The 20,024-nt window shown below is 37.3% G+C and overlaps 1 protein-coding gene across 13 annotated transcripts; it reads right to left on the reverse strand.

Annotated features, from left to right (window-relative positions):
* Positions 1-6,764: 6,764 nt before the first annotated feature.
* Positions 6,765-17,936, reverse strand: LOC114323019 (eukaryotic translation initiation factor 6-2). 13 transcript variants are annotated; one of them, XM_082893830.1, is made up of 12 exons: positions 12,135-12,398; positions 11,961-12,005; positions 11,797-11,847; positions 11,504-11,578; positions 10,933-11,064; positions 10,602-10,753; positions 10,247-10,407; positions 9,090-9,200; positions 8,707-8,984; positions 8,014-8,257; positions 7,231-7,512; positions 6,765-7,100 (listed from the first exon to the last, which is right to left on the reverse strand). In XM_082893830.1, the coding sequence occupies exons 1-7, from the start codon at positions 12,201-12,203 to the stop codon at positions 10,251-10,253; spliced, it is 681 nt and encodes a 226-aa protein (XP_082749956.1). In that variant the 5' UTR covers positions 12,204-12,398; the 3' UTR covers positions 6,765-7,100; positions 7,231-7,512; positions 8,014-8,257; positions 8,707-8,984; positions 9,090-9,200; positions 10,247-10,250. The 13 variants fall into 13 exon arrangements, with proteins under 13 accessions (XP_082749956.1, XP_082749957.1, XP_082749966.1 ...); XM_082893831.1 differs by having other exon boundaries at positions 8,014-8,274; XM_082893840.1 differs by lacking the exons at positions 11,504-11,578; positions 11,797-11,847; positions 12,135-12,398 and adding exons at positions 12,682-12,724; positions 17,602-17,936.
* Positions 17,937-20,024: the final 2,088 nt, after the last annotated feature.

Genomic DNA, 20,024 nt, shown 5'->3' on the forward strand with positions numbered 1-20,024 from the left:
GTAAAGCATTTATCAGGGCCTGGTTTTGCTCGGCCATGTGGTTAATGCTGTTGGTGAGCTCGATAAAATACTGTGGTGGATTGTTCGGATTGGGAAGGTCAGTCTAGTGGTCGGCAGCATTATTGTGAGAAGCCATGGATCTAGTCGTGACCATACACTTTGACGGGGAGGAGGAAAAGGTTGTTGGAACGGGGTCTCCGGCGGCAGTGAACACAACCGGCGCGAGGAGCAGAGCGTTCCCACAGACGGCGCCAACTGATAATGCCTCGTCCGTCCCAGTGAATGGATCGGGCAGGTCCAAGCTCCTCAGGCCCACGTCCAAATGATCAAGCCCACCGGATAAACTATAAACAAGTTCAATGGGGAACGGGGTAGTCCCCTAGTGAACCCTCCGACGAGCAAGTTAGGAAGAGAAATAGAGTGTAGAGGGAGAGGTTAAGGATAGAAAGCTTAACCTTTTTCTTGTCTTCACCGTTTGCTTATATCCTTTGGTAATCATTTCGCTGTCCCTTCCGACCTGCCCTCCTCGCCGAAAGTCTATGCTGTAGCTTACCTTGTTCAGGGTGAGGGGGTCCTGTTCCGACGGTGAGGTGTTGTCGTAATAAATGCTGTGAGGCGCTGCATTAATGGTGATGTGCAGTGGCAATAACTTTGCAGATCTTTGTCTACTGATGTGGCTCATCCTTCACCCGCCACGTGCCTGAATGCCATTGGTTCTTTGTGCCATGTTGGATTCCAGCTGTTCTGGACTTCATCGGCTAGGTTATGTATTGGGCACCGATTGATCGGCTTGGGTTGTTTATAATGGTTCATGGCCTTTGTAGGCTTGTCCACATCACTTTCTTTGTCACGTTGGGAGGAAGTTTTAAACAAAGTTTTGTGGCATAGATTGGGAATGATTGAACAACATATACCTTTCATAAAGAAAATGTGGCAAATTCCCAGTTGCTTCACCTTGGAAGTGACTGGTATTTTTTTTACTTGCTTCATGACTAAGAATTCTTTCTTTGTCATGTTGGGAGGAAGTTTCAGACAAAGTTTCATACTTTAGATTGGGAATGATTGAACAACATACACATTTCATAAAGAAAATGTGGCAAACTCCTAGTTGCTTCACTTTGGAAGTGACTGGTGATTTTTTTCACTTGATTCACGACTAAGAATTATTTCTTTGTTGCGTTGCGAAGAAGTTTCGGACAAAGCTTCTTGCTATAGATTAGGATGATTGAACAACATATACATTTCATCAAGAAAATGTGACATCCCAGTGGTACATCAGATTGATATAAATAGTACCATCACCAATGGAATAGTGAGGGTTTTTGTGGGAGATCATAAAGATAAAATTGTTAGGGTATATTGAGTCAAATAAGACAATATCACATAGTTGGTGAGGACAGATCGTTACAATTGGTATTTGAGCAAACCTTGGTCCTACTTGTTGGCTTTGTGGTGGCATGGTTAGAGGTGTAGAGAGGGCCAGCTTTGGCCCAAAGCTGGAAAAGCTGCTGCTTTGGGTCTTCAGAAATTGATTTAAAAAAAAGCCTCCGAAATGTTTTTAGTTATTATATTAGTCCATAAAAAAATTCACCTATATTAATTAAAAAGTCTCGACAAAGTTCAGTGAAGATTCAAAATTAATAAATGGTTGATATGGTGAATTATTTAAAACTAATAGATGATTGTTTATATGACGAGTTATTTGAAATTAATGGACAGTTGTTTCTCAAATATATGTATTGTGTATAAAATACGATTAATTATATTAGTTACATTTGTTTTGGCGAAAGAAACTTTTCAAATTTAAAGTTGATTTGTTTTGGATATGACTTAGAAACTGATTTTTTTATTAATTACGAAAAGACGTGTAAAAAAATAGAGAGATGATGTGATATAAATAATCCAATAAGCTGGCTTTTTTGGTGTGCCCAAAAAAGGGCTAAATCTTACTTTTGGTAAACCATATCACAATAAAGATTGAATAGACTAGCAATTTTATCCATTGAAAATAATTTAGTTGATAAATTGGATTATGTAAGTTTGATTAGCAATTCTGTAGCTAAAAATGCAAGACTGATAAGATTTAAATAATATTTTATTACAATTTGTTCAATTTTTATTTGGTAAATTACACTGACACCCCTTGAGATTTGGTGCAATTACATCACACCCCTGACATTCTGGAAATTACATTCTCATCCATATAATTTATAGTCTCATTTCACAAACCCCCTACTTATATAAAAGATAACAACTCCTAGTCGAAAAATAGAGAAAATTACATTGAAAAAACAAAAAGTAAAGCAAAGGAAATGAAAAAAAAAAAAAAAAAAAAAAAAAAAAAACAGAAAAAGTAAAGCAAAGTAAGAAAAGAAAGAGTGTATGAGTTCAGTGTCTTCATTCTGTCTAAATAATTACAATGGCAGGGGGTCAGTGTAATTTCCCAAACGTCAAGTGATAACATGTATTAAACTAAAACCTCAGAAGATGTAAGTGTAAGTTACCCATTTTTATTTGGTACTTAAGTTTGGATTATTTTGGTCCTTTTTATTATTTTGTTATATATTTAAGTAAATTTTACGTCAAATACCAACAAAAAAAAAAAAAATAGGTACGTAATTTTTTTATCACAAATCATTATTATTATTTAAATATATAGAACACCCCTTTTAATATTTTGGGAAGATAGTTAGGCCAAGTTTGGGGTATGTAAAAAAAGTTAAAAAGCTAAAAAGTTAACACTATTTACTAAAAGTCAACAATTACGGCTACACAACTCTCAATCCTAATTTTCCTCTACAAACCAATTTTTACAATTTTTTATTACACATTTTTTTATGAAAAGTCAAAAAGTTAACCCAAACATCCATATTTTTTTCCTTAACTTTTCAGTCCAAAAAGACAAAAAGTGCATTTATTTAGGACACCTCAAACAACTCCTTAAAAGCTACTTTTGACTTTTAACCAAGTTTTTTGATTTTTTTAGAAAGTGATTTGGGAAATTAGTAAAAAACTGTTTCGATTTTTTTTTGTTAATATTTATTTATGATATCACATCAAAATCAAATGACCAAAATATCCTCATCCAATTTAGGAAATTTACACTTTTACCCATGTATAACCCTAAACAATATAAAGGGTATAATTGTAATTTTACAATTTACTTTTTTGGACTTCCGAAATCACTTCTTGCTAAAAAAATCCAAGCTTTTATTTCCAAGCAACAAACGCAACTTTTAACCTGGGTTTCCAAAGGAGCACTAAGAGCTTGTTTTGCACTTAAGACCTAGGTATTGCACCTTAGCCCCGTTTGGTGTAACTGTTAAAACAATTTATAAATTATAACTTAACAGATTATAGATTATGACTTTAATCAGAAGTTGTTAATCTGTTTGGTGTAACTGTTAGATTATAGATTTAAGTTGCTGAGTAGTGTTTGTTAAATAAGCTGTAAAATAGCTTTTTCAATTAATTTTTATTTTTTGTTTGTCTACATTTCTCATAAAAAATAATAATAATAATTTATAGTCCATTTGAGTCTTTTTTTATTTTTAAAAAAATAAAAAATAAAAAAATTTAAGAGTATAACCATAAATTAACATGTCCACAGCAGAAGCTAATAATCAGAAGCAATGGGTAAGCAGCTTCTCAGAATCAGCTTTTTTGAATTAAAATAAGCTGTTATAATCAGAAGCTGTTTGAAATAAGTTTAACCAAACAGCCCAAAATAACTTTTTCAAAACTAAAAGTCATAAATTAACTCTGAAAAGCTGAAACAAACACCCCTTGTGCACGCTTATGGGCTCCAAGAAATTTCCTAAAAATTGAACTTGGATAGTCTGTCACGATGTCAACTACGTGGAGCCTTTTGTGGGAGATCATAAAGACTATCACATAGTTGACGTATGAGGTTACGAGAATAATCTTGTGCTTCACTTTATGTATATTTTGGAATTAATACTGTCTAATCTCTCAATAATCGAGATCAAGATAGTGCAAAGTATCTTTATAAGCTAAACTTCTGCAACTGAATTATACATTCCCAAATGCTAATCTCAATAATAGTTGGCAGGAGGGATAGATCGATTACAAATTTAAATTTTTTTAAACTATTATAGAGTATTTTTCAAAGAACCAATCTAAAATATATTAGATAAGTTATCTATTATCACTCAACTACTTAACAAAATTACATGTACAATTTTTCAAAGTAATTTTAATTTTTCAAAAAAAAAAATTAAAATTTGTTTTCAAAACTCAACGGTTGAGTTTCTAGAACTTTTTATTTATTTATTTATTTATTTTTCTTAAACTAATACGCTTATTTGTATTTTTATTGATACTTTTTGTAGTGTTTTGCAGCATTATTAAAAAAGGAAAGGAAAAAAAAAGAAAAGAAAAGAGAGGTATCTTTTTCAGCAGTTTTTGTACCAACAATTTTATCCTAAAAAAAGCAAAAAAGTTCATAAAAAAAAGAATTGCAACCCAACCTAAGATTAGTATGTACAGCAACAAAACAATTGCAAACACCAATTGAAAAAAAAACTCTTTTTTTGTGGTACAAGGGAAATTGAACAAAACAACCAAAACAAACAAACAGAAACTGGGGTTTGATGTCCATGACCTCAACAAGATCAACATTTAACAGAGCACCTAACACATGAATCAGTTTGCAATTCAGTCGATTAAGGAGCAATCTACAAATCTTTAATGATGCTTTTGAAGGGATTGGTGTTGCTTCCATGTTCCATAATTGGAATTTAGAGCCACAGCTACCCTAGAGTGAGTTTCCATGTTCACATTTTGAAGGTTCTTGTGCCTTACAATAGTGAGATCCCTCATAATTTCCCAGAGCTCTATTTCAATGCTGGTGCCTAAAATTTTAATATGTTTCCCAGAAATCTAAACTTCCAAGCAGCTTGTTCATCACCAATTAAGCCACCAATTCCAGTTGCTTGGGATTGCCTTTAGCCCTTTTATCCACATTCATCATTAGCTCACCTGCAAGAGAAAAATTTCATTTGACTAGTTTAGAAGAAACATAAGCATCAGGAATATAATGTCCTCATGAAAAAGGCTTCTTGCATATCTTTGGCATAGTGGATGATCCATTTACAGCGAAAAAAAAAAGGTCTTCCTCCGAGTTATTATAGAAATGGTATCGTTCCTCTTTCTTTCTAGTGATGCCAAAATAATGGAAGTGAAGAAAGTGGACCGGTCTACAAGTTGCTACTAGAGCTTTTAATATTGTCTTTTATCCATTACCCAATCCCTTTGTCTCTGTCCCTCTCTTAGTCTTCAGGATTAACAAAGTGCACCCAAATATTCCTACTCTCAGGGAAATTTGTAAGGATATGAAGGGTGCCTTCCACAGTGTGGTGGCACTGTGCATTCAGCATTATCAGTAATGTTTTTATGGGGCATCTCACGCGATGGGTTGAGATTCTATCCTGGGAAGCTAGCCAGATGAAAACGTTAAGCTTTTGGGTAATGTTTCCCTTCTAGATCTAGTCAAATTTCCTATATCTTCAGTACCAACATTAAGTTTCTGAATATGACCAGATAAGATACGTGAAATTTCTCCAGGTTCCAATCTCCATCTTCAGTTAGATATTTTTCATTCAGGTTACAATGGGGACTAGGGACAATATCTATTGAAGGGCAATCACCACACCACCAATCGCACCAAAACGAGATGCAACTTCTATCACCTATCACCCATTTGTAACCATTATCCAAAATCTATTTGGTTTTTGTTATGCTCTTCCAAAAGTGAGAAGCTTTCTTGCATTTACCCAATTACAATTATTAGCTCTCTTAAGATATTTAGCTTTGAGAACGCTAATCCAAGGTTTGTTGGTATTTCTGAGGACATTCCAACCACGCTTATTGTGAAAAGCCTATTTTTTTTGTTCTTCTTGTTTGTTTTGTTTTGTTTTTTGTTTTTGTTTTGTTATTTTTTTTTTTTTTTTTATTTTTCTGATTCCAATACCACCTTTACTCTTGCATCAATAACCCTATCCCACTTGACTAGGTGCACTTTTTTATTTTCCTTGGTATCTCCCAACATAAAAGTTCTATTGATTCTATAGGTAAAACATTAGTTTGCATGTAATGATTGGGAATAATGGTTGTGACAACTTAATCGTTGTAGCCTTCCCATCTAGGGACATGATCTTAATTTTACAACCAGTTCGAATTTTCTAAATGATGTCACTGCTGGAAAATCCACTTTTAGCGGCGTTTAAAAAACGCCGCTAAAAGTACTAAAATCGTCACTAATTCTTTTTGTGACGTTTAGTACCAAACGTCGATGACGCGGCCGTCGCAATAACTTTATGACGTTTGAAAACGTCGTTATATTAGTATAGGCGGCGTTTTTAAAAATGCCGCCAAATGTCCTACCTAACTGTACATGACGTCACTATGACATTTAGCAACGTTTTTGAAAACGCCGTCATAGATATTTATACATTTTAAATATCTAGCCGTTGGGGTGGGATATAGTGACGTTGTTTAAACGCCGTCATAGCCTTTTTTTTTTTTAATTTTTAAATTTTGTTAATTTTATATGGTTGAACAAAAAAAAAACCTGTCAAACAATTATTAAGAACTAATAATTGATGTTTATTAAAATAATAAATAAACTAAGCTTGAAAACAAAATTAAAAATAAGAAACAATGCAATGCATACCTAAGAATAGCAACAATTCAGACTTTAAATACATCAATTAAAATCAAAATGGTCAAGAAGCCCAAAAAAATTAAAAAGGAATAGAAAGCACACTAATATCACTTATAATATTAAAAATACCACTTGTCTTCCAACTATATCCAAAGATGAGCCTACACTATATGCAACAGATGATACATTTGGAACCATACAGTACACTATAATCCAATTAAACAAGAGAAAAAGAATTAGAGGGGGGAAAAAGGTAAAAGAACAAGAACAAATAAAAAAAGCTTCATCATATTCCTTTAGCATCAGAACCCCAATGATCTAGTCCAAAGCGAACGTACTCCTTCAAAATATTTAAACGTACCCCAGAACTTATGTCCCAGTGCCTCTGCTACTTGATTTCAGTAAATATCCAAGGCTGCAAAGAACAGCATATAATATTCATGTTTTACAAAAACCAGAGAATTCAAACAGTAGTGTTTAAAAATACACAAACATATGCAGCATAATAAAACAAATCAAAGCAAGCCAAAGATCCAAATGCGAACCTTAATTAATGCTCCACGAGCAATCATGCATGTAGAAAGGTCAGGGCAATCAGACTTGTGCCTGTTCCAGTCTAAATATGTAAAGACATCACCATTCCCCAGGACTTGCAAAGCATCGGGAGCCTTTCTTGCACACTGGTAAATGTATTCCCAATCAGCAAGCTTGCTATAGCGTTGCTGACGTGATCGCCCATGTATCGTTACCGCATTGGCTCCCCATTTTCCAATATCTTCAATTAACAAATCAATGCGGTTTTTTCCCTCCAAACAACCTGTTCGTACCTAGAGTAACAACAAACAACAGAATGCATATCAGTCTCAGACAAGCTCAAACACAATCAGGAAAAGAACAAATGAAGTTTCATCCATCTTGCTCTAGTTCTATGGGCTACATCCTTCTCAACCTCTCTTTCTTTATGCATAATGAATCCAAATATTGGAATGGTCATTCTTATGTATCTAGGAGCCAACAAGTTTTACTCTATTTCCATTTCTATTTCTACTTTTGCTAAAATTACACTACATATTTTGTCTGAAGCCTTACGTAACCTAGAACATTTAGATTCTAAATTCTCTCCACAATTTCTAGCTTAAAGTTCACTCCTATAGTCCCATTAACTAAAACAATAAAACTATATCATCTGAAAACAACATAAACTGATGGATCTTCACTTGAGACTTTTCTTTTTAAAAAGTTTACCATTTTATTTGACATTAAACAGAAGTTAAAATTATATGAAATGTTACTCAGTACTTTGACAGTAATAGGTCTATCAATTGTACCAGAAGCTGCTTGTAGAATGCTTTTCATACGCGTTGGTTTTGTAAGAAGAGCTGATCCAGCACCTTTGTTAACAACAATATCAATTGGGCACCCCATATTGATATCGATGAAGTCCACTGTACATTCCTGATCTATAAGTTCAACTATCCGTGCAACTGTGTCAGGATATGCCCCACATATCTGAACCCCAAACAATTCTTCAGATGAATGACGTCTTAGCAGCGCCCATTCTGAAGCTTGACCCTGTTCACATATCAAAACTACAGTAATTTATGACATGATGAATACACAAAATGTTGCAAAGTAAATGGAAATGAAGGATTTAGAGAAAAAAAGGTAGACTAGAAATACATGGGATGTATACAGAAAGTAGCCCAAAAATAAGCCATAAATTATAAATAGGAAAAAAGCTTCATCATATTCCATCCAATGGCTTTTTCCCTCTCTTCTCACATAAATTCTACATGTAGCAACTTCATATCCATCAGGATGATCATTCAGAGTTAAATAGCTTCTCACAATCAAACAGTCACTTTTCAAGAAAGAGATTGCATAACCAGAGTGACTATAACTAATGCAAATCAGCATTATGAATCTAGATGGAGCACCAACAAAACAAGCATTTACAGCCTCATCAAGGTACAGAAATCAGATACAGAATTAAAAGGTTAAACTGAAAGATAGGCACACACCTGGGATGAGGATTTCCCTTTACCATTTTTTGTCCATACTTGCGCCACCTGTAGCCATCTCCTGAAATTCCCACATCACCATCTCGCAACTTGAAGACACTCTCAATGACTGACAATTCTGTTGCTGTAGTATTTGATCCACAGAACGCTGTCCAGTCGTTAACTGTCAAGCCAGCGGCTATCACTTCACTACCACAGGTCACAGTCCCTGCCACCAAAGGGACCTGAAGGAGGGTTGAAAGTTCATCCAAGTCTTCAATGGATGTATGAGGATGGACCTGCTCCAACACAATTTCCATTAGAAAGGGGACAACAAAAGAAGATAAAATTTTGGTACCTGATGTTTGATAAGATTGCCACAGATGCAGGATATAATTTCTTACCAGGCCACCTTTATTGGAGAAGGCACAATAGCTGCCCACAAGAATGTTACCAGCAATTGTCTGCCTAAAAACTTCTACCCCAAGAACATTTGCAATCATCTCCTCAGTTTCCTGCAATTCAACATGAATACAAGTGTTATCTAATAGAAGTTTTTAAGTATTACAACATAAAAAAGAAGAATCATCATTGCCTGTTGATGCCGACATCTACCTCAATTTAGCGAAGAATCATTACCCAAACTGAATGAATTACCATAAACTAGAAAAACTACATAATCAATGTGACAGTAGAGCAAGGAGCAATGCCTGGGCTACTGGAACTAAATATTTTAGCATGTGAGAAACTAGAAACGGTGCCAATGGGTATTGAGCACCTTAGAAATCTAAGTTGTCTAGTGGTATCGCGCATGCCTTGGGGATTCCACCAAACTATAGAGAGATCAGATGGTGCAGATTTTTGGAAGGTTCAACATATTGAAACAATCGAAGCCATTTGGTGGCATCGGTTATACCATGACCCTTGGGTGAGCTACCTGAAACTTTTAATTTTCTTCACTATCCACAAACATAGATTTACCGAGTATTGATTGGCACATAGATAGATGAATATACATGTGTGTGTGTGTGTGTGGACATTGCAATGTGAAGTTTATGAATTTTTTTGGGTATGGAAACCCTTCACTCTTTGTAGCACACCAGTTCTCGTTGAGACTTTTCTGGAAACAGTTGACTAATGTATTAAACAACTGACGGCATGCGTACAATACATTAGTCAACTGTTTCTTACAGATAATTGAGTATTTACAAACCCCTTTTTTCTTATTAACTTTTTAATTAATCTTTATTCGGAAAAATTTCCCTTGCAAGTGAAATTATTTTGATTCAAAGAAATTGAAAGAACATCAACAAATCTAATACTATGAAAACACTTTTTGGTTTCTGGAAAATATCATTGAAAAGCTACAACCTTCTGTAGTGTTTATTTGTCGGAATGCCATTCAATACACAACAGAGCTAGCCTTGACATATATAGGCTGCTGAACAATGTTTGATGGGCCAATTTAAGCAAAAAAATAAAATTCAAATTTGACATTAATACAAGGCAGATCTAAAAATACAGAGGAAAAGAAAATGGAACTTAATTTTTTTTCATTTACCATTCTAAACTTGTGTCTCTCTGATGTTCTGAAAGAGCGGAGCTTTTTCTCTGGGTGATTCCGAGCTCGTTTCCTCATCATCTGTGATCACCTTTTGTTCTTTGGATTTTCCCCACATAACGGAGTAAAATCCTATAACAATAATAATTGATCCCATCACACTGCACAAAAACAATGTTTTAAAAAATGACAGTATTAGGGATTCAGATGATCTCTTATCAGATTTGAAATAATCAGATCTGGCTCAGATTTGGGTTATTTTATAATCAGATCGAATTAGGATTACGCTAGATCTGGTTTGTAATTAACAAAAATACACCACCATTTAAAAGAAGTAGAGAAAGAATTTCACTACCTTCCCAAGTACAAAATATCACCAAAGATGATGATACTGACCACGGTCGAAATGACAATCCCCAAGGGGTGAAACACTACAATAAAAAGAGGCCCCCTCTGGCAAAGGCACCACACCACAATGCTTACTTGTATTGCGAAACCAACAATTCCCTACATTTTGGCACATAATACGTCACTATGCCGCATATTTATTCCGCAACTTAAATCATATTATACATCACTCAAATTGATTTTCTCTTCTAATGAGTGTATGTGTTTGATTAAATCATCCTGAGTTCAACAATCAAAAAGATGAAACCATAGACTTCAAGAATGGAAAGCAACTTCACAGAAGGTAGTAAGCTCCAAGCAGCTGGGTCTCTTTCCATAACCAAAGATAAAATTCCAGTCATAATTGCGGCGAAAAAGCAGTAGAAAAATACTATAATAAGCTCCGCGCCAATTTTCGTGAGGAGAAATGCCTGAAACAATAGCATGTGTCCTTGTCATTAGAATGGAACTCAAAGATCCAAATTCTATCCTAATTTGCATGTGAAATGAATTTCTAGATAAATGCAAATTTATGTTTAATATATATGGAAATGAAAGCTTAATCAAGAATGATAATAAATTATGAGCATAAGGAGATCTGAATTATAAGTGACAAAATCTCAAATAACAAGTAAAGAATAATTAGAAATCAAAAGGACATTGATGGATGAAACGGATCAACTACTTGCATAACCCTACAAATTGAACAGAGCATTCTGAAAAATACAGATTGATCAACTCAATTGATTCAACTTCCAAGGAAGCAATCAAGATTTTTGAAGTGCTCCTAAAACATGAAGACAACATTAAATAGGTTACCCTATCTTACATAATTAAAAAATAAATAAAAAATTTCTGAGAAGGACTTACAATTCCAATAAGGTTCTCAAGGCAGAGCACAACAGAACTTTTAGTTGTAGCAGAGCAGACTGCTAATTTTTTACCCTATAACCATCAGCCGAAAGGCAAATATGATAACAGAGGGAAGCATAGACAAGCAGGGTTCTTCATGTATGAAAAAGGACATGGAATTTGACAACCTTGGAAAGAATAAGTAGTCTTATAACCTAATTAAATGTGGATAATAGATGCAAATTCAACAAAAAACTTAAGAACCGTGACAAAGTGATAATTGCATTTATAAGGTAAAATGTTCATCTTACAGCATCCTTGGCCTCATCCATCAATCTCAATACTCCAGGTCTGGGCTCCACCTGCCCATTAACTCAAATCCATTTTCTTCACAATCACTCATCCAGAATAATCACCCACATAGATGAACGAACAAGTAATCATAAACGAAGAAAACAAAAAAATTTGTACTTACAGTCCCAGATCTGATAATTTCTTTGTATCTTTCAGTCTTCCAATCCTACAGATAGATAACCCTAAAACAATCAACACAACCAACTAATTGATGATACAGATTATAAATCTTTTCAATTCCACGAAATTAGCACAAAGATCGTGCACTAGTATAGAAACTCAAAAGGTATGGAACCTTTTCTTGCAATCTGCTAGGTTGCTTAAAAATATACAATGGGGGAAAAACCATATGACCAATTTGCATCGTAAATCTCCCTTGATTTGCCCTCTAGAAACAAAAACTCAACTAAAGTTTAGCAAAGAAGGTTATTTGGATAAGTAATCTCCATTTATAAAATAAATAAATAAAAATAAAAATAAATCATGGAAGCTTTCTTGTTTTCCAATATCCTCAATATTTTCTCGGCAGCCAAACGCATGCCTAATTCTCATTATTTTCTCAGTATTTTCAATTTCCCCAGTTTTTATTTGCACATCTAAAAGGGGAACCAAATTGATAAATGGTTATATATAATATTTATACATATATAATATTTATATACATACATCCAATTTCCTCACTATATATTTATATATAATATTTATACATATATAATATTAATATACATCCATCCATCCATACATACATATTTATTTATACATGCATCCTGTAGACTAAAAGTTTGTCATCCATAGTTATTCTGATCTATTTCATTTTAAGTGTCCAAGAGAGGAAGACCAACCTTCAGACAGCGCTGATCTTGCACAACCTGTTTAGCACGGGCCCTAATGTAGACACCCCATTTTTGACCGACCTTAAGACTCAGACGTCACCGATTGAGCACTTGGTGATGTTGCATAGTGTGCTTGTTCAGAAATCTCAGAGTCGCGGCCGTGAGCCCTGCCTCCGGACTTCCGAACCCTCTTCTGTACCTTGTCTCGGTTTGCGAACCAGACTCGGTTTTCTTTGTTTCTTTTCCTGAGGGGAGGGAGAAGTCCCGTAGACCATCTCTCATTGTCCGTAGGCTACATTTTGTGGCCGTAGGCCATTTTGCCCATTTCGAAGTCCGATTCCCGATTTTCGGAGCCGTCAGGCCGTGTGCCTCGGTTCGGGACCGCTTAACCATCTCCTATTGCTCTGATTTTTGGCATACATCTTATTTCATCCCTTTTGAGGGACACTGGGGGCTGAGAAACCCACTTCGTGGCCGAATGCCACTTTCGGTGCTTAACAGCCCATTTTCGGGACCCCAAACTGCGTGTTTTGGCCCCAGAACATTCGTTTTGCAACGGTTTTCGTTCATTTTTGGCAGGTACCTCTGTTTTATCACCGGGGAGGTCACTGAAGGGTGGGAAGCCAGCAATTGTTGCAGCAACCAGTTATCTCTCCTCCGGAGCCTCCCGGCGCCCGTTTTTCCAACTTCCGGGCTAATGTTGAACACCTTGGAGTTAATGTTGCCAACTTTCAACCACATATCTGTGATCTACACACATGAGAGGCCACTAAAAGTTGGTGGCCGGCCATTAAGGTTACCTGACCCTTTTGACCCCTTTCTTCCGGGCTAATGTTGAACCCCTTGGACCCTTTTTCTTGAACTTTCAACCACATATCTGTGATGTACACACATGAGAGGCCACTAAAAGTTCATGGCCGGCCATTAATTCAAATTGACCCTTTTGAACCCCTCTTTCCGAGCTAATGTTGAACTCCTTGGGCCCACTTTCTTGGACTTTTAACCACATGGTTGTGTTGTACACACATAGGGGTACCTCTCCAGTAGCTAGCCGGCCAGAAAATGTGATTGAACCTTTTGATCCCTAGCCGGCCGGCTAGGGGGTGTGGCCTGCCGGCCACCTGCAACAAAAGTGATAGGCCGGCCGTGTTCCTTGCACTGTGCACTTTACAGTTGTGGGGCAATATCCCCCAGATATTATCTGTATCCGGGGGATATTTTGTGGGGGAGTTTTGCTCTCCTTTTCCCCCACCTTTACACCCCCTTTTGGACCCTTATAACCAGCTGGTGGCCTCCTTTGTAAGGGTTAGAAAAACTCTCCTTCAAGTCTCCATACTCAACTCCATCTCCATAGCTCTCAATTCTTCAAAAAACCCTAAGTCCCTAACCATCATTCCTTCTACACCACCAAGCTCTACCACCACCATCTCATTTCCAGAAACAAGGAAGGTTTCTCAAAGGCTTAAGAAGCTGCAAATTCATCCAAGAAGCAACAAAAGTTTGAGTCTTCAAGGGTAAGTAATACTTTTACCCTTTTGACCCTTTTTCTTGATCCATTTGTAAGTCCTCTATGCTTTTTGTTTCAAGCTCCGGCCCTAACTGAAAAGGGCCCTCTTTTGAGCTCATCTTCACCTTTCATTAAGGGTTCAACCCTGTTTGAGCCCTCCATAACACACTTGCTTCATTGATCCTCTTGTATGTCATAGTTTTGCATGCTATTTTTGACCCATGAGCAATTTATTTTCGAGCATGTTGTAAACTGATATTAGGCTTATTTTGAGCCCCTCTTCAACATTGGAGAAGGGCTCAACATTGTTTGGTGTCTCCATGTGTCACTTGTAGTTATATCCCTTATTTGGCCCCATTTTTGCATAAATTGGCAGCCCTCTTTGCTTCTGTTTTTGGACCTTGGTCCGAACTGAAAGTGGCCTTATTTTGGCCTATACTTCATGTTTCATTAACACTTTTTTTTCTGTTTGGTGATTATTTTGTATACTTCATGTTATAGCACCTTTTGAGCCTTGTTTTGCATCACATTTTTAGCATATTTGTATATTGATTTTGAGGCTGCCATATACTGTGAATGTTCATATTTTTGGTCCATCTTCAGTGTTGTAGAAGGAAATTTTTCAGTTTGGGTTTTGCTTATATCACTTGCTTCATAACCCCTATCTTGGCCCCTATTCTTGCATGCTATTTTTGCCCTACATATGCTTGCTGTTTGGCCATGTTTATAACTGTGAAAGTGCATCTTTTGGGACTGCCTAGCTTCTGTCTTTGCATTGCATGTCCATATTGTACATGTTTGGCATGGCTATAGGCCATTTCGGGTGCCTAATGTTGCATTTCGAGTCAATTCCATGCATTTGGTATCATTTCGCTTCATTTCGGGACTGTTTTCCCCCATATTTTGTTGCTGAAATTCTGTTAGAATGATTGCCATTCATTTCATCACATTTTGCCATTGTCTCGGTTTGCGTGCCCGTGTGCACGCATTTCGAGGCACTCCATTTTTATCCGCCGGCATCCGATGTGAGTGTGGCTGAGGCTCACTCATGTTGGTATAAGCCCATTTGTCATTTCCATGTCATTCCATTGCATTTTGCCATTGCCTCAGTTTGCGTGCCCGTGTGCACGCATTTCGAGGCACTCCATTTTTATCCGTCGGCATCCTATGTGAGTGTGGCTGAGGCTCACTCATGTTGGTATAAGCCCATTTGTTCATTTCTTCTCATTTTCATTGCATTTATCATTGCCTCGGTTTGCGTGCCCGTGTGCACGCACTTCGAGGCATCTCATTTTCATTGCATTTATCATTGCCTCGGTTTGCGTGCCCGTGTGCACGTACTTCGAGGCATCTCATTTTCATTGCATTTATCATTGCCTCGGTTTGCGTGCTCGTGTGCACGCACTTCGAGGCATCTCATTTTCATTATATTCTGTCATTTGCCTCGGTTTGCGTGCCCGTGTGCACGCACTTTGAGGCATCTCATTTTTATTGCATTTATCATTGCCTCGGTTTGCGTGCCCGTGTGCACGCACTTCGAGGCATCTCATTTTCATTGCATTCTGTCATTTTTCTCGGTTCGCGTGCCCGTGTGCACGCACTTCGAGGCATCTCATTTTCATAGCATAGTGCATACTAGGTTGTATCTTAGATTGCATTCTGTCATTTTTCTCAGTTTGCGTGCCCGTGTACACGCACTTCGAGGCATCTCATTTTCTCGGTTTGCGTGCCTGTGTGCACGCACTTCGAGGCATGTCATTCCATAGCATTGTATATGTTAGGATTGTATCTTAGTTGCATTTCATGCATATCATGCATATTGCATCGTGTCCGGAATAGGAGTTAGCCCGGGCACGGGAAACGAGGTACATTTCGTACTCTGAGTGACGGAATGTGTCTCAATTTCCCAGTCACCAACACTCCGGATTATCCATGATGGAGTTAGGTTTTAGCTGTAGTTTCATGTGCATTCATCCTATATTGAGTTGTGCATTTCGACTCCTCGGCCATCATGCCTCGGTATGCGTGATTGGTGGCACGAGGATCGAGACATGCATATATCTGTGCAAATACATTGCTATGCCCCTTTCCTGCTCTCTGTTGCAGCAAAATCAGGAATCAGTAACTTTTTGGGAATTGGCACGCATTTCAAGGACAGGTGTAAACAGAGGCTAATTGGGACATTCCGGTGGATTTCCGCGCAAGACAACCCGGACATGCATCATCCGCCAAAAGCAAGGCAGTCCCTGGCTTGCACGCCAGTTTTATTTGCTTTCTTAGTTAATTCATTAATTAATTAGGATTTTGTAATATTTTGGACTGTAATATTCTTTTATTCGGGACTGTAATATTTGGACTGTATATTTATTCGGACCCTCCGAGTGAGGGCACAACTGTAATAAGTGTGGGTGAGTGTGATGTATGTCTTCCAACCCCACGTCTTTCTCCCTTTTATTTATCCGCTTATGATGGTTAGATTAGGGCATGTTTAAATTAGCATACAGTATGACAGCATGTTTGCATCATTCATCTGTTTTGCATGCACCGGGCTCGGCGCATCATACTAACTGCATTGTATTTTCAATTTCAAAGTTGAATACATGATAGTTGTAGCATTTCATATACCATCTTAGAATAGCCGAGCCTGCTATAGCTGCATTTTTGCATGTGTTGCATTAAGCATTTCTGTATACTTAGGATCATGCATGATTTCTAATGTAGTTTCTATTTTGGCTTGGAGTACCCGGTAAGTTTTACGCTTTAGCATCCTTGCATGCGTGTGAGTGCTGCCATGATAGCATGCTTGCCATGAGGCTATGTGCTTATCTGATATAACTGTCTGAATGCCTGTGGGTGAAGGTCGGGTTATCTGAATTTGAGTAAATCATCGAATGTTTCAAGCCTACCTGCGGGTAGCAAACCATTTTTCAAAAACAAACATGAAATGTTTCGCTCCAAATCAGGCGACCCGATCTATATTTGTATGCCGTGCGCATCACATAGTAACCTAGGCTAATAAACCAGAATAAGAACTCGCAATGTTTTCAAAAATTGATATCATGGTTAGTAGAGGCCGGTCTATGACCGGGCGAGCGGGGGTGCTCACGAAGTGACCTTCCCCAATCGTACCCAAGTTCCCGAGCCGAGGCAACTTTGGTGATGACGGACACGTGGCCTTTTGGCACCGAGTCAGGGTTTCCTAAATTTCCCAAATAAAATATTTAGGTGGCGACTCTGTATCTGGCAAAGCAGTCCATGCTTGGCACTTCTTTCAAAAAATCAGTTTTCCTAAAACGATTTGCCGGATTTGGACTCTTTGGTTCAGATTTAGAACCGTGACATTTAAGAGTCCTGAGCTGTGGTGACCCCAAATGAACAGAACGGGAGCTAATCCTCCCGGGGCGTTCGGGGGACGTCTACACCTAACCTCATCTGGATCAATCTTGGATTAAGATCTAGAGAGAGAGAGACGGTGGAGCTCGCTACCTCGCCGGTGCAGATGACGGTGGCGACGGAGCATCGAAATCGCCCTGAATCTCGAAATCGATCTGAATCTTCAAAAACGCTCTGAACAGCCGATTGATATCGATCTGAATCTTCGAAATCACTTCGAAATCGCTCTGAACAGCCGATTGATCTTTCGAGAGACAAAGCTTCTTCGCAGACTTATCTCCTCCATCTTCTATGTCGCTGAAAGAGAGAGAGAGAGAGAGAGAGAGAGAGAGAGAGATGTCTGCGTATAAGATAAGAGAGATGTGCGTACAAGAGAGAGGGCTCAGATTAAAAAATAAGGGTTTCAGAAAAGGGGCGCGTGTATCTACCGCATTTGAAGGCGCTTTTAGACGCCTTTAAATAGAAAACAGTATCGTTTTGGTTAAAAAAATATGGAAAATGCTTAAGAGTTTTAGGACAAGAGCTCTAAACCATGCACTAATGACATGGAGTTGTATGGGGTCTAGCTTGATGTGATGTTTTAGTTTGACGTTTAAAAATTAAAAAAAAAGTGACATTTAATTAAACGCCGCAATTTGAACGCCGCTAAACCCCTCATTTCCTGTAGTGTGTTGATTAAAATTGCTTTGTTCACTCTGTAGTGAGACAGGAACCCTAAGGTATCTGCTAAGGGGGATGTTGCTCTTAGTGCTAAGTCCTCTAACTCTACTGTTATGGACATTAGGGGAGACATGCAAACTAATTTTTTGTCTACCTAGTGAGCAAAAATCATTCAAGGAAATGGAAACATAGCAACTAAAATTGTTAGAAATCGGGTGCCCATGTGGCATGACCCATGACCCATGACCCTTATCCATGTCAGTTTGAATTTGAATTCAAAACTTATTTGGATAACCCACTCATGATATCTATATCTATCATATCAACTGATATGAATAGATAATGTATACTTAGCCTATATATCTGATACGTTATATAGGATATGGGATAAATCAAATAACGAATGATTTTCCCATATTGACTCTCTCTCATTAAAATAACGATCAAATTTTTTGCACTATGACTTGTGTGGGTGATACTCGTATTGTGGTATCACTCCACTGCTGGGTGTTCGTTGTTCGCATATTTTGAAGCACGTGATTTACCCGCAAGATTCTTCGCTTCAAGTTCTATCACCTAAGGTCTGATCTTAATAATTTTACCCACTACATTATAAATAAGTTTACATTGGTATAAGAGCATTAATGAGTATTTTCGTGCTTATTTTTATGCATTAAAATATGTGTATAATTTATACAAATATATACACGATATATGCATGAAAATTAATAATTTTTCAAACTATCTCCGATTGATCTGAAATTTATATATGTTGTAGTATATGTAATGTAGAACATATCTGCAAAGTTTCACAAAAATTCAACGGTTAGATTTCAAGAAAAATGAAGACCGATTTTTATTTTTGAAACTTTACATGCATGATGGTTTTACATGCTTTAATTTCAATATGCAAATCTTACATATTTAAAATCCTTGTTTCGAGACTTTCAAAACCTTATATTATTTGTTAGATTTGGATTTATGGTTGATAAGATGCATCAAACCCTACTTTGGGTTCGTTTTTTATTTTTTGATGGCTTAAACAGGAAGATGAAGTGCAAGTTTCCGCACTTCCACTATCATTAGAGAGAGAGTGTAATACACCTCATAATTTATGTTCATTAAATGTCATTTTTTGGACCATAAATGTTTTTTATTTTGGAAAATGGAGTTCGGCAATACCTAAATTGGACCAAAAAATACCCTGGAAGGCGGCGCGTGAGACGCACGCACTAGATGACGCCATCAACGGCGGCTACACACTGCCACACGTCATCACATGACAGGTGCGCTTCCCACGCACTGCTACGCGTCATCACGCACCAGGCGCGCTCCCATGCGCTTCCATGCGCTCCCATGCGCACGATGTCCGCGTCTTCCACGCACGCATTAAGCCGCGCTGCCACGCACACGCAGTGCACTGCGCCGAGCCAAGCCGTGTCGTTTTTCGGCTCTGACATGGCTGGCTTGGCTGTAAGGCCATATTTGTTTTTGTTTTTTTTTAAATCCAAAATTGTTTTAAATGGTCATAAATAATTCGTTATAACTTTGTCTTAAGTGTGGTTGGTACTGTTAGAATCAGAATTACATTTTCTATCTTCTGTAAAATTTTAAAAATTTTATGAAAATAAAAAATATTTTTTCTGAGATAATAATTCATTAATTCTGCTTTAAAACGCTTCTGGTGTTGCATGACTAACTTTCTGGGGTTGAAATTTTTATTGTAGACTACTGTAAAGGTTTACTATTTACTGGTATATTTGTTTTAGTTTACCAGATTCTGATATATTTA

This window comes from Camellia sinensis, chromosome 11 (genome assembly GCF_055761805.1).
Source record: "Camellia sinensis isolate YWXY chromosome 11, ASM5576180v1, whole genome shotgun sequence".
Taxonomy (NCBI): Eukaryota; Viridiplantae; Streptophyta; class Magnoliopsida; order Ericales; family Theaceae; genus Camellia; species Camellia sinensis.